This window comes from Calypte anna, unplaced genomic scaffold (genome assembly GCF_003957555.1).
Source record: "Calypte anna isolate BGI_N300 unplaced genomic scaffold, bCalAnn1_v1.p scaffold_193_arrow_ctg1, whole genome shotgun sequence".
Classification (NCBI taxonomy): domain Eukaryota; kingdom Metazoa; phylum Chordata; class Aves; order Apodiformes; family Trochilidae; genus Calypte; species Calypte anna.
Genome location: NW_022045475.1, coordinates 23,497 through 46,371, shown reverse-complemented (window position 1 = coordinate 46,371; position 22,875 = coordinate 23,497). Strand labels below are relative to the sequence as shown.

At 47.4% G+C, this 22,875-nt stretch overlaps 1 protein-coding gene across 1 annotated transcript in view; it reads right to left on the bottom strand.

Moving 5' to 3' along the window:
* Positions 1 to 22,008, bottom strand: part of LOC103526355 (serine/threonine-protein phosphatase 2B catalytic subunit gamma isoform) — a 29,076-nt gene extending 7,068 nt beyond the window's left edge. Inside the window, exons 1-3 of the mRNA XM_030468632.1 lie at positions 21,801 to 22,008; positions 2,643 to 2,840; positions 2,288 to 2,412 (exon numbers count right to left, since the gene is read on the bottom strand). Coding sequence (XP_030324492.1) covers positions 2,288 to 2,412; positions 2,643 to 2,840; positions 21,801 to 21,852 — 375 coding nt within the window. The 5' untranslated portion in view covers positions 21,853 to 22,008. The remainder of the gene's footprint in view (positions 1 to 2,287; positions 2,413 to 2,642; positions 2,841 to 21,800) is intronic.
* Positions 22,009 to 22,875: the final 867 nt, after the last annotated feature.

The window sequence follows — 22,875 nt, the reverse complement described above, 5'->3', positions numbered from 1 at the left end:
TTCCTCTTGTCCTGCTCAAAACTCCAAACCCCAAATGCTGCCAGATCAGCAATTTCCACACTTCAGGGATCCAGCTGCACCAATCTGGCATTTTAGAGGCATCTTTAACCAAATATATAATGTATATATATACATAATATATATATAAGGTGTGTATATGTATATATATATTTATGTATAATATATAAAGAGACCCATTTGCCACTGTTAACTCTTTTCTTGTAGTGATTCCCCACACCAGCTGCAAACCTCCTGTGGTTTCACTATAGAAACTGCACACCCAGGTGGGAATCTCTTCAACCTCTCAAAATCTCTTTGCTGTAGGTGGAAAGAAAGAAGAACAAGGGAATTGAGCCTTCCAACTCCTGCTTTACCACTGACATTTGGCTCAGCCCCCACACACACTCATCAAAACCCACCCTGAGTCGTGAAAGATCAACGTGGGGTAATGGTGGCTTTCTCTCTGCAGATGTTGGGGGGGGTAAAAGAGGAAGGAGGAGGGTTAAGAGCAGCATGAAATAGAAGATTTCTGCTTTTATTTCACTGCCCCAGAGCTCTTCAGCCCCAGAACACCAGCCCTGGGTCAGAACTTCAAGCCACAACAGAGACCTGAAGGAGTTTACCTCTAATTTTCAGACTTTCTACCTTAAAAAAAAGAGAAAAAAAAATGCAATGTCTCTTCACACCATCTCTGGTGTGTCCATGGCATCATCCATCATCCCTGGAATTCTTCCAGGGTGCAGAGAGGCCAAGGCAGTGATCCCTAACTCCAGCACTCACCTCTGCAGATCTGGGAGGAAAAATCCCCCCATCAGATCAGTCACGGGGTAAAAAACAAAGAGTGGGAGAAGCAGCACTTCCCCACCCAGGACCTGTAAGATCTGGGGGTAGACACAGGGTGTGACAACTCTCATTTAAAGGTTTCTTGGTTAATAACAACAACAACAAAATCCACATCTTATCCCAGAACAAAGAGTTGCTGTGCTATGATATAATCTCTTTTCCAGGTAAATATACTGCAGGCCTGACTTGTACAAACCAAGGAATTGAAACAAGTGCTCAGTTTCCTCTTCTTCCCCTTCCTCCCCAGGGGTTAGGGGCTCCTCCTGCCAGCTCCAGCAGAAATCCCAACAGGCACAACCCCACCTTTCCAGCATCCGTCCCTGCTATCCCGGAATCTGCTCCTTCTCACACCTTGGCTCACCCTCAGGATTTGGGAGCACACAGAGGTCCAGGCTGGAAGGAAGCCAGAAGGCTGCTGAAGCACAAGCTGTCAGTCAGCACTCCCCTAAATCCTCTGCTGAACCCTTCAGAGTGTTTGCCTCACCTGAGAGTTCCTCCCCAAAACTGAACTGAGAGATTCCTCCTCTGTGCTGTGCACCCTCTGACTTCAAAAAGACACTTTACCCCATTATTCCAGGTTTTCTTTGCCCCCCACTTTTCCTAAACAAGCCCCAGGAGGTTTTTCCAACTGGAATAAACTCTCCTCTCCCACCCAACTCTGCCTGCTCTGTCCCTTCCTTTCAAACCAGCAGCACCCACAGGGCCCCATGGATTTATTTTGCCCTGTAAGCCCAGGAGCTTGCAGCATCCCCCCCCTACCTGCTTGGTGGCATCTCAGAGAGCTGCCAAAAAAACCCCTCACACAAGACACCAAGATGTTTGGCTGATGGCTGGGACAGGGTGGTTGTGACAAGGCAGATTGTCACCCAGCATGGCCAGATCCACAAGAAAATACCCTGACACTGAGCTCCTGGGTCCCAGCAAGCTGTAGAGCAGCCCAGGTGATTGATTTGCTCCTTTCTCCTGACCCCATCCTTGGCATCACAAAGTTGCTGCTTTCAGGGGGACAGTGGGGAAGCAGTGACTCAGTTGGGTAGTGCTTTCTTTTCCCTGCTAAGCTGAATCCTCCAAGTTTTCCAACACTTTCTACCCACTGCCTGCTAGGATCCTGCTGCCTGCAACATACAATCAGCTCTCTCTCTTGTTCCCCTGACTGACAGCTACAAGTGGCATTAAAACTGGAGTTCAGAAGCCAGAGTTTAGTCATTAACCCCACTGCTGCTGTTTACCCCTGCCACTGGGGGAGGATCCAGTTCAAAAGCATGACACTGGGACATGGCTTTTCTGCCCCAAATCATATCCTGTTACCTGTGTCTTCCTCCCTGCATGGAAAACCTGACCAGAGGAAGAAAAATCTAGCAAAAGTGAGGTCTGTGTTTGTTAATTCAGTGCAAGATTTTTTTGGTCAGATGAGCATTAGCAGCCTCAGGCTCAGCTTTGTCACCTCTATACTGAAGTAGCCTCTGTCCACGTAGTCTCCCAGGAAGAGGTAGCGGGTGTTATTGGGTGATCCTCCAACTTCAAACAACTTCATCAGGTCAAAAAACTGCCCATGAATGTCACCACACACTAGGGGAGGAAGAGCAGCACAAAAGAGGGACAGAATTACAGGCTAAGAAAAGAAAGGTCACGACAGCAACAAGGAGCACAGCATGGCTGTGCTCTGCCCCAAGCCACCCAAATCCTCTCCCTCTGAGAGCTCAGGCAATGGGAAAACCTTGCTGATGGAAGGAACCTGCTTGTGTTTCCTAGATGGATTTTTTTTTTTCAGTATTTTGGCCCCAGGGAAGCTTTCTGACCTGTGATGGGAGCTTCCACTTCAATCATTGTCTTCTCATGCCTGAGGATGGCAGCCCCATCGTTGATGATCTTCAGCGCCGCGTCCTCTTCCAAGCGCCCTTCCTTCACCAAGTGGCTCTTCAAGACATCCAGCCTTGGCTTCCCATCCTCAAACACCTCCTTCAGAGTGAGCCTCTGCGTGGGAGGGAATGGGACAGCTGGAAATGGAAGTGAAGAAGTTAGCAATATATCTTTTTTTGGTTTGTTTTGGGGGGGGGGGTTACAGCCTTTTTACCAGGCTGTGTTTTGTTTTTCGTTCCGAGGCGAGCGCACGCTCACTCAGGAGCAAAATTCCCCTGAAATGATGGCTCTCAAAAGGCTGGAAAGAAGAAAAGCTGCTGAATCCACCCCTCAGCATGTTTAAAAAAGCCACCGTATGCAGCCTAAAAGCCACCTCCATCCACAGAGAATGCTGCCTCCTGATTTGGCAGGGACGGTTGTCACCGAAACGTCGCACTAAAAGAGGAAAGCATGCAAATATCTGCAAAAGCAGGAGGGAAAAAAAACCACACAAAACCCACACCAGGGCCCAGGGACTGGCAAGTAAGGGAGGAGGAACAATATGGAAAACTGCTCAGGAAGTCAAACTGAAGCTGCTTTTACCAACAGCCTCCCAGCCCTTGGGATGTGGCTGAACCCCAAGCGTGCAAACTGAGAAAATTCAGTCTTTAAGGCAAGGGAAGGCCTCATCTATTTGCAACAGGTTCCCTGGGTTTTAGATTTAAGGAGAAAAACACTCTATCAAAAGCCCTTATTATTAGTTTTTATGCAGGGGAATTGTATTATTTGTGAGAAGGTGACCTCCAGCAGAAGAACAACACAAAAAAATGGAATATGATACAAAAACAAAAGAGTTAGGAGTGAGCACCATCTGACTTCCTCATCTACCTGCTCCTGGGCTTGGCTGATCCCAAAAAAGATGGAGGACACGTTTTCAAAAATAAAAATTGAAGTTTAAAAATAAATTCTAGGAAAGAGGCCTGAATAGAAAAAAAAAATATATATATATATAGGAAGGAAAAAGTGTGCAAACTTTGAGGAAATTCAGTCTTTAAGGCAAGGGAAGGCCTCATCTATTTGCAACAGGTTCCTTGAGTTTTAGATTTAAGGAGAAAAACACTCTATCAAAAGCCATTATTATTAGTTTTATGCAGGGGAATTGTATTATTTGTGAGAAGGTGACCTCCAGCAGAAGAAGAACACAAAAAAATGGAATATGATACAAAAATAAAGGAGTTAGGAGTGAGCACCATCTGACTTCCTCATCTACCTGCTCCTGGGCTTGGCTGATCCCAAAAAAGATGAAGGAAACATTTTCAAAAATAAAAATTGGAGTTTAAAATAAATTCCAGGAAAGAGGCCTGAATAGAAGAAAAAAAAATATATATAGGAAGGAAAAAGTGTGCAAACTTTGAGGAAATTCAACCTTTAAGGCAAGGGAAGGGCTCATCTATTTGCAACAGGTTCCCTGGGTTTTAGATTTAAGGAGAAAAACACTCTATCAAAAGTCATTATTATTAGTTTTATGCAGAGGAATTGTATTATTTGTGAGAAGGTGACCTCCAGCAGAAGAACAACACAAAAAATAGGAATATGATACAAAAATAAAGGAGTTAGGAGTGAGCACCATCTGACTTCCTCATTTACCTGCTCCTGGGCTTGGCTGATTCCAAAAAAGATGGAGGACACGTTTTCAAAAATAAAAATTGAAGTTTAAAAATGAATTCCAGGAAAGAGGCCTGAATAGAAAAAAAAAATATATATATAGGAAGGAAAAAGTGTGCAAACTTTGAGGAAATTCAGTCTTTAAGACAGGGAAGGGCTCATCTATTTGCAACAGGTTCCCTGGGTTTTAGATTTAAGGAGAAAAACACTCTATCAAAAGCCATTATTATTAGTTTTAAGCAGGGGAATTGTATTATTTGTGAGAAGGTGACCTCCAGCAGAAGAACACCACAAAAAAATGGAATATGATACAAAAATAAAGGAGTTAGGAGTGAGCACCATCTGACTTCCTCATCTACCTGCTCCTGGGCTTGGCTGATCCTAAAAAAGATGGAGGACACGTTTTCAAAAATAAAATTGAAGTTTAAAAATAAATTCTAGGAAAGAGGCCTGAATAGAAAAAAAAAATATATATATAGGAAGGAAAAAGTGTGCAAACTTTGAGGAAATTCAGTCTTTAAGGCAAGGGAAGGCCTCATCTATTTGCAACAGGTTCCTTGAGTTTTAGATTTAAGGAGAAAAACACTCTATCAAAAGCCATTATTATTAGTTTTATGCAGAGGAATTGTATTATTTGTGAGAAGGTGACCTCCAGCAGAAGAAGAACACAAAAAAATGGAATATGATACAAAAATAAAGGAGTTAGGAGTGAGCACCATCTGACTTCCTCATCTACCTGCTCCTGGGCTTGGCTGATCCTAAAAAAGATGAAGGACATGTTTTCAAAAATAAAAATTGAAGTTTAAAATAAATTCTAGGAAAGAGGCCTGAATAGAAAAAAAAATATATATATATAGGAAGGAAAAAGTGTGCAAACTTTGAGGAAATTCAGTCTTTAAGGCAAGGGAAGGCCTCATCTATTTGCAACAGGTTCCCTGGGTTTTAGATTTAAGGAGGAAAACACTCTATCAAAAGCCATTATTATTAGTTTTATGCAGGGGAATTGTATTATTTGTGAGAAGGTGACCTCCAGCAGAAGAACAACACAAAAAAATGGAATATGATACAAAAATAAAAGAGTTAGGAGTGAGCACCATCTGACTTCCTCATCTACCTGCTCCTGGGCTTGGCTGATCCCAAAAAAGATGAAGGAAACATTTTCAAAAATAAAATTGAAGTTTAAAATAAATTCCAGGAAAGAGGCCTGAATAGAAGAAAAAAAAATATATATAGGAAGGAAAAAGTGTGCAAACTTTGAGGAAATTCAGTCTTTAAGGCAAGGGAAGGCCTCATCTATTTGCAACAGGTTCCTTGGGTTTTAGATTTAAGGAGAAAAACACTCTATCAAAAGTCATTATTATTAGTTTCATGCAGAGGAATTGTATTATTTGTGAGAAGGTGACCTCCAGCAGAAGAACACCACAAAAAAATGGAATATGATACAAAAATAAAAGAGTTAGGAGTGAGCACCATCTGACTTCCTCATCTACCTGCTCCTGGGCTTGGCTGATCCTAAAAAAGATGGAGGACACGTTTTCAAAAATAAAATTGAAATTTAAAATAAATTCTAGGAAAGAAGCCTGAATAGAAAAAAAAATAATATATAGGAAGGAAAAAGTGTGCAAACTTTGAGGAAATTCAGTCTTTAAGGCAAGGGAAGGCCTCATCTATTTGCAACAGGTTCCCTGGGTTTTAGATTTAAGGAGGAAAACACTCTATCAAAAGTCATTATTATTAGTTTTATGCAGAGGAATTGTATTATTTGTGAGAAGGTGACCTCCAGCAGAAGAAGAACACAAAAAAATGGAATATGATACAAAAATAAAGGAGTTAGGAGTGAGCACCATCTGACTTCCTCATCTACCTGCTCCTGGGCTTGGCTGATCCCAAAAAAGATGAAGGAAACATTTTCAAAAATAAAAATTGAAGTTTAAAATAAATTCTAGGAAAGAAGCCTGAATAGAAAAAAAAAATATATATATATGAAGGAAAAAGTGTGCAAACTTTGAGGAAATTCAGTCTTTAAGGCAAGGGAAGGCCTCATCTATTTGCAACAGGTTCCCTGGGTTTTAGATTTAAGGAGAAAAACACTCTATCAAAAGTCATTATTATTAGTTTTATGCAGGGGAATTGTATTATTTGTGAGAAGGTGACCTCCAGCAGAAGAAGAACACAAAAAAATGGAATATGATACAAAAATAAAAGAGTTAGGAGTGAGCACCATCTGACTTCCTCATCTACCTGCTCCTGGGCTTGGCTGATCCCAAAAAAGATGAAGGAAACATTTTCAAAAATAAAAATTGAAGTTTAAAATATATTCCAGGAAAGAGGCCTGAATAGAAAAAAAAAATAATATATATATATAGGAAGGAAGAAGGAAATAGAGAAAAACTGGATGAAAAATCCTCTGGAGCACCCCCAGATTTGGGGCCCAGGGGCTGGTGGCTCCTGAGGAATTTGCATCTTATGGCAAGGATGCAGAGATGGTCTTGGGTCTATTTCCTTCAGAAAACACCCCAAATATTCAGCATTCCCCTCAGCCCTTTGGTTTCAGCCCTTCTGACACCCCCTGGGCAGAGCAGGACCAAAGCCAAGCCCTGGCTGGTGAGTGAGCTGGGAATATGGTGAAGGAGGAGATATTGGGATGGGTTTGGATTTGGGATGCTCTTCCCCTGGTGTGGGTACCAGAGGTGCTGCCACTCAACCTCCCAGCCTTGGGGACACCTCTTGGGGAAAAGGCCAGAGCTCAAAACTGAGATTTAGGTTGGAGAGGAAGAAGAAATTCTGGAATAAATTTCCCAAAGCAGCTGTGGCTGCTCCATCTCCATCCCTGGAAATGTTCCAGGCCAGTTTGGATGGGGCTTGGGAGATGTCCCATGGCTGAGGTGTTCCATGGTGTCCCTTAGATGGTCTTGAAGGTTCCTTCAGCCCCAAACTATGGTTCTGTGAACCTTTTCCAGCCCTTTGGATGAGCCTGGTGCTCCTCCTCCAAGGAAACCCATTCCTGAGCCATCTCCTACTCTGCTGCCATCCTGGTATGTGGGGAAAGCAAGGTTTGAAGAGTGGAAAGAAGCTGTGACATGGCAAAGAAAGTTGCAAATGTTCTTCTCCATCACCCAGCCCTGTCCCAAAATAAATTGAATTTAGCAGAAAAAGGGATCCTGGTGGTCAGCTGGCAGAGTGAGTCAGAGGAATGCAACCCAGCTCCTTTAAATGCAAAAAGAGCAGGAATTGAGCTTGGAAACCCAGGGGGCAGAGAGAGAGAGAGAGAGAGAGAGAGGCAGCACCAGAGATTTCTTTGGAGCTGAACATCAATTTTCAAATCCTGGGAAATGTAGGGCAGAGGAAGAACAAGAGTGGGTGGAATGAAAGGGGAGAGCTGGTGGCCCTCTTTCATCCATGGCTTTTGCAAATTCTGCTCTGCTGGGTCCTTGCTAAAGTCCCCCCTGTGCCTTGAAGGCTCCAGGGCACATGCAGTGCTTGCCCCACCAAGTTGCCAATTAATGAGGTTTAAACACAGGCTGGGCAATATTTCTATTTTTTTTTTACTGCTCATCACCACAGCCAAAGGAAAAAAAAGGCCCCCTCTTGGTTATTGAAGATAAACTTGACATTTTGCAGAATTTCCAGAATTTCACGTGGATTTTTTCTCTTTTTTTCCCCCCTCTCTAAGGATGTTTGCAGGAGGAGGATGAAGGGGAAGCTGTAGATGTGACACAAAGAAATTTGGTTGGATCCAGGGAGGGCAAAAGGAGCTGGGGGAAAACACAGGACACAGAGAGAGGGGGGTAAGGGAGGCTTTGGCAATCCCTGCCAGTAAGCAACTGGAAAATGATTTGTAAATACTCATCCAAACTGGGCAGTTGTCCTAACATCTGCCAGCTGACTCCCAGCTGAGAGCACTTGGAGGTCAAATGATTTATAAGGAGGAGAAGAGAGGAAGAGGAATCATCCAGCTCCATATTCCCATCATCCCAGGCTGGCAAAGGCAGGGATGGGAGCAGGAATGCTGCTCCTCAGACATCCCAGAAGAGATCCCTGAGCTGTTCCTGGCATCCTCTGCTTTGCCTTTTCTTGGGAGCTCCAGCAAGTGGAGTTATGCAAGAGAAAATATGAGGCCAGGCTGCTGAGAGCAGCCAAGAAGTTTTATGTAAGTTCCCTTGCTGGCTTTGCAGGGCTCCACTCACTCCCACAAGGAGTTGGGAAGGAGAAGGAATCAGTTTCTCCTCTGCCAGCAGAGACTCAAACCTCTTCTGGAGATGCCAGAGGAAGCAGCATCCTCCTGGAAAGGCCACAAAAGCTGCTGCTAGGCAAGGGATTATTCCACTTTCCTCCTGGTTGTGCTTCCTGCTAAACCCCCCTCCAAAAAAACCCAAAATAATTAATAAAAATTGCCCAATTCCCCAGAGCAAACCACTGGTCTGGTGATGCAGCACTGAGAAACCCCCCAAAAAAACCTGTGTGCAAGAAAAAAAATCCTCCAGGCTGCAGAGTTGGGATTGGAGCCCCAGAAATCCCCCCCCCACCCCCAAGGCAGCAATGCCCCTTTGCCCCATGCAGCAGGGCACCAGGACAAGTATTTAAGTAATTAGTGTTGTCAAAGCAAGTAATCCTGTTAGCCAGCAGAACTTGTGTAAGGGCTTTAGCCAACTGAGTGCAAAAGCAGTGAGCTCCCAGGCAAATATCCATTTTTCTTTGGAAAAAAAAATGAATTTAATCCTCATTCATACTCAGTTCTGAGGGAGTGACAAAAAAAAAAACCTGCTGTGGGTACTCACAACCTGCCTGAGCAGCAGGAAAATGCAGCTCATCCTCAGAGCAAGCTCCTTCCAGGTGCTGCCTGGGGATGAGAATTAATAAAAAGGCTGGATAAAAGATTCCAAACAATCCAAACAAGTGTTGTGTCCATGTGCTGCCATCCAGTCTTTAGTTCTGTATTTTTTTGGGAACTTTGCCCCCCAACTCACACACTCCAGGACCCCACTGGAAGTGAATTATGGGGGGTTAAATGGGACTGAAAGGTCAGCTGTGCTTGAGGGAATCCAGGAAAAGCAAGAGGACTGGGAAATCTTTGCTTGAATGTGGTGCAAGACTTATTGACTCCTGAATTAATCCAGGTTTTCTTTGCCAGCCCAGGAAAAAAAAAACTTGGAGCCCTTTGAGAGGAGAGGGGGAGTTAAAGATGGGAAAATCTGATTATAAAAACTGCTCCTCTACAAAACCAGAGCCCAGCAGTGCAAAAATTCTGCTCTGGATTTCTCCAGCTATGTCCCTGTTAAGCTCCTCCAAGATGGGCTGGGTTGTAGCCTGTAATTTAGGGTGCAAAAATCCTCTTCTCCCCCTTCCTCAGGCCTGGAAGCAGCAGGCAGAGTAAGGCTGTCTGATCCACACCTCCAAGAAGAGCCAAATACCATGGAAGAGAAAACAAAATGATCCTCAAATGAATGTTTATATATCTGGGAGTCCCTTGGATGAGTGCACAAAGCAACCAAGTGAGATTCATTACTGAAAAAGGAGCAAGGGCTGCTGGCCTTGGTTTTTTTTTTTTTCCCCCTGAGTGGTTTGGGTTTCCAAGCAAAAAAGGAGGGGGTTCTGCTCACCCTGAGGCTTCCAGCATCCAAAAAAAAAAAAAAAAAAAAAGCTCCATAATAAAGTTGAAAGTGATTTATCTGTGCCTCCTGACACCCATCTGGGAGTGAATCTCAAAGCAAGAGCCCCCCTTGCCTGCCTGCTCCTCATCAAATCAAGGATCTTGCAGAGAGATGGGTGAGCAGATGGTTGCAGATGCACTTTGGGGAGAAAAAAAAATAGATTTTGGGCACTCTGAAGCAGTCAGTACAGCTCAGAGAAAACTAAGCCCAAGTTAAATCATGTTCTCATGCTCAAGGAAGGTAGAAAAAGCCCCTAATTCCCCTCTCCACCTGAAATCACAGAATCACAGAATCCTTGGGGTTGGAAGGGACCTCCAAAGATCATCTAGTCCAACCCCCCCTGCCAGAGCAGGGCCACCTAGAGTACATCACATAGGAACGTGTCCAGGCGGGTTTTGAATGTCTCCAGTGAAGGAGACTCCACGACCCCCCTGGGCAGCCTGTTCCAGGGCTCTGTCACCCTTACAGGAAAAACATTTTTTCGAATATTCAACTTGAACCTCCTGTGCTCCAATTTACACCCATTACCCCTTGTCCTATCACTGCTCACCACTGAGAAGAGCCTAACTCCATCTCCCTGACACTCACCCCTTACATATTTGAACACATTGATGAGGTCACCCCTCAGTCTCCTTTTCTCCAAACTAAAGAGACCCAGCTCCCTCAGCCTTTCCTCATAAGGGAGATGTTCCACTCCCTTCATCATCTTAGTAGCTCTGCGCTGGACTCTTTCAAGCACTTCCCTGTCCTTCTTGAACTGAGGGGCCCAGAACTGGACACAATACTCCAGGTGCGGCCTCACCAATGCAGAATAGAGGGGGAGGAGAACCTCTCTTGACCTACTAACCACCCCCTTTCTAATGCACCCCAGGATGCCATTGGCCTTCTTGGCCACAAGGGCACATTGCTGGCTCATACCTGACATGGGTTTGATAAGAAGGGGGGACACAGATGTCCAGCTGCCATCCCAGAGGAAGCTGCACCCAGCTTCCTGGTAAAACCTTCCAAGGTAAAAACACTGAAAAATCTGCCTGAAAATCCCCCCAAAACACTTCCAAAGGTGCAGAGAAAGCAGCCTCCTGCCTAGCACCAGCAGCAGCTCAGGGTTTGCTTTTTTTTCCTCCTTTCTCCCCAGATTTCCAAAGAGCCTGCTGGTATTTTTAGCATTCCTCTTCCCATTCACACCTAACCTACATCTGGCTCTTCAGAATCCAGTCCTGAGCTCACACCAAACATCTGAAAAAGTTCAGCAGAGGAGAAAAAAAAAAAAGGCAGCAGAGAGGCCATTTCATACTGGTGGAAAGTTGAACTCTCAGCATCAACCAGAGCTTTTGCACTCATTAAAAGGGAATAAATCCACCTGGAAGAGATGGATGCTGAGTGTTACCTCCAGCAGCATCCCAGCCAACCCCTTCCCACTGCTTTTTGCTTCCAGATCAAAAGGAAGGAGAGAGCTGAGCAGCAAAGAGTCAATTTAACTCTCCTGATATTCAATTTATCCCAGAATCATCTTGATGATTTTTAAATGATGAAGCATCCAAATTCCTGGTGCTGGGATGCTGGGATGCCTTGGCTTTCCAAATCCCTCAGTTGGTGCTCCTGGGGTTTGCTCTCCCCTGGGATACCCCAGTGCAAAATTTCCCTAAAAGTCTGCAAAAAACCACAGCTGATCCCCAGTTTTCAAATAAAGCCTTGACAAAGAAATCTGGGTTTTGCCCCAAAATGTTTTTCTGATGGAAAGTATGACTGACAAGAAGGCTTTGATGATTAGGATAGGGTTTTTTAAGTGACAGCTAAATTCTGACCATATTCTGCCCCTGTGCTCAGCTCTGGGGAGGCCACAGCTTGAGTCCTGTGTCCAGTTCTGGGCCCCTCAGCTCAGGAAGGAGATTGAGGTGCTGGAGCAGGTCCAAAGGACTGGAGAGTTGGGATGATCCCAACGGGATGAGGTTCAACACAACAACCCCATGGGGAGCTCCAGGCTGGGCACAGAGTGGCAGAAAGGGAGCTGGGATTGCCAGGAAGCTGAAGAGGAGGCAGCAGTGTGCCCAGGTGGCCAAGAATTCCAATGGCATCCTGGGCTGGCTCAGGAAGAGCGTGGCCAGCAGGTCCAGGGAAGGGATTCTGCCCCTGTGCTCAGCTCTGGGGAGGCCACAGCTTGAGTCCTGTGTCCAGTTCTGGGCCCCTCAGCTCAGGAAGTTCAGGAAGGAGCTTGAGGTGCTGGAGCAGGTGCAGAGAAGAGCAAGGAGGCTGTGAAGGGATCCAGCAGAATTGCTGTGAGGAAGGGCTGAGGGAGCTGGGGGTGTTGAGGCTGGAGAAGAGGAGGCTCAGGGGAGACCTCATCACTCTCTGCAACTCCCTGAAAGGAGGTTGGAGCCAGGGGGGGGTTGGGCTCTTTTCCCAGGCAACTCTCAGCAAGACAAGAGGGCACAAAGGGTCTCAAGTTGTGCCAGGGGAGGTTTAGGTTGGAGATGAGAAAGAATTTCTTTCTGGAGAGGGTGATCAGGCATTGGAATGGGCTGCCCAGGGAAGGAGTGGATTCTCCGTGTCTGGAGATCTTTCCAAAGAGCCTGGATGTGGCACTGAGTGCCATGGGCTGGGAACTGCAGCAGGAGTGGATCAAGGGTTGGACTTGATGAGCTCTGAGCTCCCTTCCAACCCAGCCAGTTCTATGATTCTATGATTCTTCAGGCTGAAGTAGGGCTGGCCTGAGCTTGCTGTGGCAGAGAAATCACTCTCTCCAGCTACAGAAGCTATGGAGAAACAACACTAATTTATACCAATATAGATAATATTATATATAATATAAATTCCCACCACCTGAGAAAATAACTTCTCCCCTTGCCACTGGACTCTGGTACCATAAATGTCATTAATACCTCCAAAGAGTCACCAAGGAAAGCAAACAGAGCAACCCAATTTTTGGGTAGTTGGGTAATATAAAAATTACCCAATTTTTGGGTAATTTTCTCATCCAGGATTTTCCAAGTGTAAAATTCCTCCCCTCCTGCAAATCCAGAAGATCACTGATTGCACTTTGAGTGCCCCAGTTTGACCCAAAGCCACTCAGAGCTGGGCTGCTGGAGCTGAAGGGAAATTCCCAGTTTGCAACTGGGTCAGAACTGCCTCTGCTCCCTCCCTTTTATTCAATTCCTTCCTGCAGGATAACCAGAGCATCTCCTGAGGAAAAAAAAACCTAAAAATCATCTGTATTTGACCTCAAATTCTGCCAAGATGATTTATTTGAAGAGATAAAATCCTTGTGACACCAAAGTGACACCCATCCCATCAGCAAATCTGACCCTCAGACACCCAAGAAGCAACACCTGAATTTTGAGGGCACTTTTGACTCTTATTAGAACCTGGCACAAGCAGTCTGGGCAGAACTAGGTGTATTTAATTAAAAAAAAATAAAAAAACAACAAGCCAAACCCAAGCAACAGTCCCTGTGCATCAAAATGCAAACCCTAACAAAACCTCTGCCAAAATGAGCATAACCCAGGCCATGCCCAGAGCTCCCACAGCCCTGCAGAAACCTTCAGAGCAGTGCCAAGAGGGTAGAAAATCATAAAAACTGCCCAAATCTCTGTCCACCTGTGAATTCTGGAAGCCAGACAGCACTTTGGAAGCCATACAGCTTCTGAAACCTCCCCCCAAAACTCGTGGACCCCAAAAAACTTGGATGGGGATGGCAGGTGATTCTGCTGTTAAGTGTTCTTCTGGCAAAGCAGGGATAGCAAATAGTGGTGTCAGGAGAGGAAAAAGCAAAATAAAACAAAAAACCAGAGGTGTCCTTGCCAAAGTAAACCCTGGCTGCTGAGAGAGGGTGAAGTGCCAGAGCCAGGGAGCCCAGAGGCAACAACGATGGCCCCATGAGGCAGAGCTGGCACTCTGCTGCCTCTCTGCACTCCTCAAGGAGCCCAGGGAGATTAAAAGCAGGAGTATTTAATTAGAACAGCAGAGACTTAAGGCTGTCACCACCCATCAGCCACCCAGCTCTCAGCCTGGAGAGTTTCCTTTCTGCTTTCCACCTGGAGAAGTCTCTTTTCCTGCTGAGGGTTCCTGCCCTGGCAATGAAGCTGACCCTGGGTTGCAGCTCTTGGCCAAAATGCTTTAAGAACAGCTCCAAAATCCACTGGGTTTCCTCAGCCTCCTGGGGAAGGATGGAAAAATTGAGATTTTCTTTGCATGAAAGGTCTGCCAAGCTTGCAGTGGTGGTGTTGCTATCCAGAGGTTTCTCTCCTAATGACCACCAGTGAGGAGGATTTGCCTGGGATTGTCACTGAGACAATCTGTCCCCTCTCTGAAGGGGACAGGAGCTCCTTAAATCCCTCAAAAAAACACCCACAAATGCCCCAAAAGATGTTTTTGGAGATCCTGAAGCTCTGTGGGTTTTTCTAGCAGTTAAAAACAGATTTATTGCTATGAAATAATCCCCCCCTCCCATGGCAAACCTGGCACCTTCTCATCAGCTCCACCTTGGGGATGGTCTCTCCTAAGCTGGAGGGCAAGAAAAAGCAGGAAAAAAGGAAAATGCTGAGGGCTGGAGCAAACAGCTGCTGCTATCAGAAAAAAAAACCACAAAGCAAAGCCAAGTGAGGTCCCCAAGGGAGACTGGAGGGGATTCCTAGATGTCAGCAGGCAGGGAAATTCACCACCTGTTTCCCAAGGTTAGTGAGCTGCCAGCCTGGCCACTGAGAGATCATTAATAGAAGAACAGCAGAGGCTTTGTGTGTGTCAGAGGCAAATCCCCCACCTGCTGGGGGGTGTAATAAAAAAAAAAAAAAGTGTAAAAAAGCTGAGCCTGGCAGGGCAGGGGTTGCCAGCTTCAGTTTTTAGAGCAGACCAGAGTTTTACACACCGCAAACCAACTTGGGATGAGGTTGGGAGCAGGAATCAGCAGCTCTAAGCTGAAAAAATACCATGAAAATACCAGTCAGGACCTCCCCTCCTGCAGCCTGAGGTGCCAGAGTGTTCCATTGCCTCCAGCAAAAAGTGGGAAGAGCAGCCTGGAAAAGAGGATTTGGGTGTTTGCAATCAGCAGCAGGAAATTAAAAAAAATAAATAAAATTCACACAAGGTCTTGGTTCCACTTCCCACCTCAAAGCTCCAACCTGGAGCAACACAGGATCAAAACAGTGCTGCTAAAACTGTGCTGAAATTCCCACTTTTTGGCATTTAGACCCCCAGATCACCTTCTAAGCACCCCCAGGTGCAGAAAAGCTGAAGGGAGTTGCAGAGTCATTAAAATCTTCCTGGTGTTTCCACTGGAAATCAGCCAGAGCAGTTTTCCTGCAAAGCAAAAAGTAAACCCCCCCCCAAAAAAAAGGCTCAGTAATTCCTAGGGATGCTTCCAGAGCAGCTTCCCAGAGCCAGGGATGGAGATGAATGACAGGAGCACCCCCCCCACAGTTATCCCTGATCCCTGGAAGCAGTCCCCCTCTTCCAGGAAAGCTCTGTTATCACCTTTTTTGGGATAATATCCTTGCTGCTCTTTGAGAAGCCATTTTCTCACCCTGATTACACCACAGCACCAGAGAAAAGGGATGAAAATCCTTTTTCCAGGCTAGGGAACTGCACACTCTTCCTGGGATGGCTGGTAAGATAACATTTCTCCCTGTTTTCCTGAAGCTTCACCCCAAACCATTTGTCACAGGCAGTGAGGAGAGATCTTTGGTTTTTCCCTGCTCCAGCAAGAAAAAAAAAATGCTTTAAAATCCCATCTCACAGCCACTTCCAAGATATTCACTGGGATGGGAGGGAAAACTGGAGATTCTGGAGAGGCAGAGACTCTGGAGAGGCAAACCCAGGATGGAGGAGGTGGAATCCCTCAAGATGCTGACCCCTACCTCTGCTCTTCATGGAAATCTGGGATCCTGTTGAGCATTCCAAGCTGGAACACAGTGGCCAGGTTGTGCCTGGAGGTCTGAGGGGGCATTTTCCTCCTCCAGAAACCTTCCAAAGCTCCACTGGGATTTCTTTGGAGCAGCCACCACCTCACCTCTGGTCCAGAGATGCTCTCTGCTCTCAAGTGTCACTGTCACATGTCTCTTGGGCACCAGGAGCCTGGCAGACACAGAGCCAAGTCCCTGCATGCCAGGATAATAATGTTGGAGTCTTTTTCCTCCCTCCTGCCTGATTCCATTCCCAGCCAAGACATCAAGGTCTGGAAAACACCCCCTCCCCTCCCAAGCCAACCTGCAAGAGGAAGGGCAAAGGATCCAGCAGGGAACACCTGAAAATCAGCCAAGCTGGGAAGGATCCTGGAGTAAATATAGGTCTCCAAGGAGTATCTTTAGATTAGAAGGCAGCTCTGCCCCTACTGAGACCCCAGGATTTACCTAAATAGCTCCCTCCTATTTAGCTCCCAGGCGTTTGCTGCTATTTTCAGCCAGCACCCTGCCCTACTTCCTAAGGAACAGCCTTCTCCTGCCTCTGGAAGCAGCACCACAAAGCTCACAGCTAGAGGAGACAAATTCCCTTCTGCCTTCTTTTATTAACTGGAAAAAAATATATCTTAAAAAAAAAAAAATCCCATTTTGGCACTGTATATGAAAGCTTTTTTTTTTTAGCTGCTCCAGAATGGACCCTCCAAGCAAGCAAAGAGGAATGGGATTAACCTTTCCCAGGTTGATATCCAAGGAAACAAGAAAAAAAAAAAAGAAACAGAGGGAGGAGGGGAAGGATTTTCCATCCCACCTCCAGCATTGGTGTTGCTGTCAAAGGAAATAAAAATTAAAAAAAAAAAAAAAAGACAACTCAGTCTTTTTCTGATGTCTTAATGGGGTTTTCTGAAGGGTTTTTAGCCCCCAGGGTTGGGGTTTTGGCACCAGGAGTGTTTTTGAACATTGCTGCTGCAGGTGATGGAGAAAGGATCAGGGAAGCTTCATCCCTTAAATAAAAAAAAAAGGGTTTGGGGCAGGCAGGGGCTACATGAAGTGTCTTAGAGTTGAACTCGTGGCCCCAAGAGGTTTGCTCTCTACTTCTGCCACATGAAGCTGCAAAATCAGCACCCATTCTGCCCACTCCAAAAGAAGGCAGCATCTTTCCTGCAGGAAAGAGCCCTCTACCCCCCCAAAATAATATTAAAAATCCCAGATTCTCAAGTAATTTGAAGAGATCTCGTGGGGTTCATGCTTTAAGGGCTATCAGCACTCCAGACCTTCTTGAGCTGGCTCCAGACAAGTTGCTGGACTATGACACAATTTGCTTTTTCCAGATCCCACCACTGCATCCTGACTCAGATGGTATTTGCACCTTTTTTCTGGCACCCTCAAGGCCTGAGCACATGCACCTTGGCCTTTCCCTCCATTTCCAGCCACTTTCCCAACCCTTTCCTCCCCTCCAAGTGGTTCCCTCTCAGCTACAAAACAGCAACATCAAAACCCTGAGCAAGCCCAGGGATGCCACAGAGTATTTCTTCCTCTTAACAACAATTTTTGTCTTGAAAAAAAATAAAATCAAATCTCCCTGAGCCTCCCCTTTGCTTTGCCCCCAATCCCAAAGTTCCTTTGTCCTTGTAACCAGGGCTATAAAAATTCCCTGCAGCTCCCAAACTACTGCAACTGGAGGAAATGCTCAACCAAGCAGCTGAATGGATTTAAAACAAGGTAGGAAGCACAAACCAAATTAAAAAAAAAAGTGTTTGAGAAGCTGCAAGCCAGGGAGATGCACCAGCACAGGCTCTGAGCTTCCCAACCACTTGGAAGTGGCCCAGGGGGAACGTTTTCCAAAGCCTCTGGAGACAGGAGCTATTGATCTGATGCTGTTCCTCCTGCAAGAGGGTTTAGCAGTTGGTTATGGTGCTGATCAAAGGATGATTTGGGAGGTCTCTTCCAACCTGGTTTGGATCCTGTGGCTCCTGTCCAAGGCACTGGGAACCTGGCTGAACAAATCCCATGGGATTGGGCTCTGGCAGCATCTCCCCCAGGCTACAAAGGCAGAGAGGGAAGGGAAGCAGTGCCTGATGCTGCTGGAGTTGCTTCCCTCCCAGCAGCAAACCTTAATTAGGTATTAAAGAGATGATCTACAACATTTCTGGGAGGTTCCCCCCAGGAATCAGAGAGCTGAGATGGAAGAGAACATCCCATCAGGGGTCTTGCAGCCCCCACACACTCCTCAAGTGTCTTCCAGCTGGGAAAGAACAAATTAAGAGAGGCAGAAGTGTGCTTGGGAAAGGATGGCAAAGAGGGGAAGCTTTAGGTACACCCCAACCAAAAAAAAAAGGGCACCAGATCCTCCTCTCACCATCTCTGTCATGGTGCAAAGCTTTAGTAGCACCCCCAGCTAGGAAATCACTCCAGATTATTTCCTCTGGTTCAGCCAAGGGTCTAAATATCAATTTCCTGGCTTGGTTTGGGGTTTTTTGAAGAGTTTTCTTCATGGTGCAGCTGCAAAGGTGGTGAGCTGGGTGGGTTTCCACCCCTCAGCCATGCTCAGAGGGCTTTGGGAAAGATCCCCCCCAGCCCTAATGCTCAGCATCACTTCCCTGGCACACCTTGGAGGCACAGTTTGGTGGTGGGATGAAGCAGGAGCACTTGTGGGCAAGGAAAAGCTCACATGGAAAAAAGAAAAACCCCAAATGTTCAAGTTCTGAGCTTGAGCATCCAGCCCACGTGATCCTGAGCACCAGAGCATCCCAAAGCATCCTGTAAAACCTGTAAAATGTGCATTTCCCAAGCTGGGGAGAGAGTCTGAGTCTATCTTTGGGTTAAGCAAAATAACCAGCCCTAGTTAATCCCTCAGATTCCCACCCAAGAAGAGCACCAAGTTTGAGGATGACTGATTCTCAGTTTGCTGCTACTAAAAAGCAGTTTTTGACATCCCCCAAAATGAGAGATTTTTTAATCAAGAGCAGGAAGTGAGTGAGTAGGAGCTGAAGCCCAAAACTGAGGCAAATGGAAACACTCTATTTCTCCTGCCTAAACATAATTATAGTTAACACTTCTGCAGGGCTCTAGGGATGTAAATATATAGGTTAAACATAGTTAAAATTCTACATCCTACTTAATTGTAGGCATTTCCAAGGGAGTGAAATGAGCTTTTTTATCTGCAGGCTTTAAATTATTAATAACCACCAACAATGTCACCACCTTTCCACAATAATCACAGCCAGGGAAGAAAAAGATTTCTCTCCCCAGATTTCTAGAGGCACTCAAATCAGTGTCCCAAGCATTCCTGGGGGAAATCAAACCTCCAGGTGATCTCAGGACTCTTGGAGCCAGCAGGTTCTGGAAAAAAAAACACCTTAACTTCCACCCCACCTGCTTATTTTTCCCCAAACGAGTGGGTAAAGCCCATAAATTGGAAGCCTGAGGAGAAGGGAAGGGGTGGGGAAGGCTCAGCTGAATCCTGATGGATGAATTCCCTGAACAAGGCCACCTAAAACCACACAGTTTCTTGGGATTTAGCAAATTTATGGTTTGCAGACCTCCAAATCACCCAGACACAGATCTAGGAATGATCCCCCCCAAATCCATAAAGCCCCTCCAGCTTTATTCCAAGGGGAAAATAACCCCCAAAGCAAAATAAAAAAAAAACCCCATAGGCAGCAGGAAGCCTGAAAAGCCTTAAAATCCAGGTTGTCCACTTTGCTTTGAGGCCAGATCTAAATCATGAGAAGCAAACAAAAAAAAAATTATTAATAATAATTAAAAAATAAATCACTTGGAGCCATTCCAGAGAAGGTGGAGCTGGCAGTGTGCATCTCCAAGGTGGAGCACACCTCTGGAAGTCATGGATTTGAACAATTCCTGAAAAAAAATGGCTCCTTTCAGCCTGCAAGGAGAAGGTTGAACAAGGATTGTGTAACTCTGGGTGCTGAGCAAAAAAAGTTAAAGGTGGGGAAGGGTCCAAGGATCAATGAGGGCAGAGAAATGGCCATGACAGGAGCCTCCTCCTAATCCAGGAGGTTCTCAGCTAACAGATATTTTTATTTGTATTTTTTTTTTCTCTCCTCCTTAACTGCTTGGGTGTCTTTCTGCTCTTTGCAAAAATAGGACCTCCTATAATGGGTGCTGGGAGAGGGGAGCCAGCTGGCACCCACCCCAGGGCAGCACAGGAGAGAGGGCTGGGGGGGGAGGAATAAGGGTTTGGGGGGAAAGAGCAAGGATTTGGGGGTGTCAGGAGCAAGGATTTGGAAAGGGAAAACCAAGGGTTTGGGGAGGAAACACCAGGAGATTGGGGGGTATCAGGACCAAGGATCTGGGGGAAAAGATCAAGGATTTGGGAGTGGCAGGATCAAGGATTTGGAGGGGGAAAACCAAAGATTTGGGGAGGAAAGATCAAGGATTTTTTGGGGAGAAAGATTAAGGATTTGGGGTGTCAGGACCAAGGATCTAGGAGGAAAACATCAGGGGATTGGGGGGTACCAGGATCAAGGATTTGGGGAAAAACCCCAAGGATTTGGGGAGGAAAGACCAAGGATTTGGAGGTGTCAGGACCAAGGATTTGGGGACAAAACCCCCAGAATTTGGGGAGTAAAGACCAAGGATTTGGGGGTGTCAGGAGCAAGGATTTTTGGGGGGAAAGACCAAGGATTTGGGGGTGTCAGGACCAAGGATTTTTGGGGGGAAAGACCAAGGATTTGGGGGTCTGCAGGACACAGTTGGGAGCTGCAAAATGGGGGCACAGAGGGCTCTAAACCACCCCCCCAGTCTTCGGGGGGGGGAGATGCAAAGCAGGGCCAGGGCAGCCCCCCCTCAGCTTTCCCCAGGATGGGGATCCCCCCCCACCCCCAAAACAAAGCAGGGGTGCTGCCCCCCCCCACCTTTGCCATCACCTGCCAGGCAGTGCTTGTGTGTCCCTAACAGGGTGGGGGGGCCCTGGTCCATCACCACCCCCCCAAAAAAAAGGTGGTGGATGGGGGTGGGGGGATGTTAACCCATCCTCTTAGACCAAGGGTACCCCCCAGTCTGAGCAGGTGCCCCCCCCCCCAAAAAAAAAACCCAAACCTGCTCCCCAGCCTCATCTGCAGAGCTTTCTGACACACAAGAGGTGCCCCCCCCTCCCCTCTTTTACATCCCCCCCTCCCCAAAACCTCTCCCTTAGGAAGAAGGGGGGGGGATCCCACCGATACAACCCCCCCCCCAATCCCTCCCCCATCCTGGGGACCCCCCTTCCAACCCTCTCTTATGGGGGGGGACACCGAACCTCCTCCCCCTCCCCTCATCCTGGGGACCCCCCCTCACCCTAAACCACACTCAACCCCCCCTAACCCTCTCTTATTAGGGGGGGGGCCACCAAGCCCCCCCTCATCCTGAGGATCCCCCCTCAACCCTCTTTTATAAAGGGGGGGCCACCGAACCCCCACCCCCCCGCCCAATCCTCTCTTATGGGGGGGGGGGGGCACGAAACCCCCCCTCATCCTAGGGACCCCAATCTTCTCTTATAAGGGGGGGGGGCACCGAACCCCCCCCTCCAGTCTTCTTTTATGAGGGGTGGGGGCCACCGAATCTCCCTCCCCCAATCCTCTCTTATGAGGGGGGGGGCACCGAACCTCCCCTCATCCTGGAGACCCCCCCTCCACAATCCTCTCTTATAAGGGGGAAAAGGGGGCCACCAAGCCCCCCCCCTCAACCCGGGGATCATCCTGGGGGGACCCCGTCACCTCAAACCACGCTCACCCCCCCTCAAGCCCTCTCTTAGAAAGGGGGGGGGAAGGCCCAGCGAGCCCCCCCCCCCCTTTCCAACCACGGCTCCGTCAGCCCGGGTGTAACCCCCCCCCCCCAAAAAAAAAAAAAGATTAAATAAAAAAATAAAAATAATAATAAAAAAATCAGCTTTGGCTAAAACCACCCTCACCTTTGACGATGCGCTCGGTGGTGGGCAGCTTGTTGTGTCCTCGGCCGGACATGATGGTACCGAGTTGGGGGGGGCTCGGGGGTTGGGCTGAACTCCCTTTCCCCTCAGGAAGGAGGGGGGGACACCCCGGGGGTGATCCCGGGCTCCGGGTTCTTTCGGGTGCCCCGGAGGCGATGGGAAGGCCCCTCCTGTCGCTGCCCCCTCCCCCGCCGCCACACCGCCCTCCTCCTCCTCCTCCTCCGCCGCCGCTGGGGCCTGCGCAGCAATGGCTTCCGGACGCCATCTTGGGAGGGGAAGGGGCGGTTGCTAAGCGACGGGGGAAAGGGGAAGGGGGGGGTAAGATGGCGGCGAGGCCTCTGGGGTGGGGAAATGGGGGGGGGAAGGGGGGGGATTGCAGCTTCTGGGGTTTTGGGGAGGGTGAGGGGAGGGTGGGGATGGGGATATGGAGACAGACAGATGGACACGGCTTGTCCCCGAGTGTGAGGGGGGGTCCTGAGGTGGTGGGGGGAGAGGGGAGAAAGGAGGGAAAAAGGAGGGAGAAGGGAAGGGAGAAGGGGAAAGGAGAAGGGAGAAGGAGAAGGAGAAGGGAGAGGGAAAAGGCAGAAGGAGAAGAGAGGAGAAGGGAGAAGGAGAAGGGAGAAGGGGAAAGGAGAAGGGGGAAGGAGAAGGGAGAAGGAGAAGGGAGAAGGAGAAGGGAGAAGGAGAAGGGAGAAGGAGAAGGAGAAGGGAGAAGGAGAAGGGAGAAGGAGAAGGGAGAAGGGAGAAGGGAGAAGGAGAAGGGAGGAGAAGGAAAAGGTATAAGGGGGAAAAGGAAGGAGGAAAAGGGAGAAGGAAAGGGGAGAAGGAGAGGGGAGAAGGAGAGGGGAGAAGGAGAGGGGAGGAGAAGGGAGAAGGAAAAGGGAGAAGGAAAAGGGAGAAGGAGAAGGGAGAAGGGAAAAGGAGAAGGGAGAGGGAAAAGAGAGGAGAAGGGAGAAGGAGAAGGGAGGAGAAGGAGAAGGAAAAGGAAGGAGGAAAAGGGAGAAGGAAAGGGGAGAAGGAAAAAGGAGAAGAAGGAAAAGGGAGAAGGGAAAAGGAA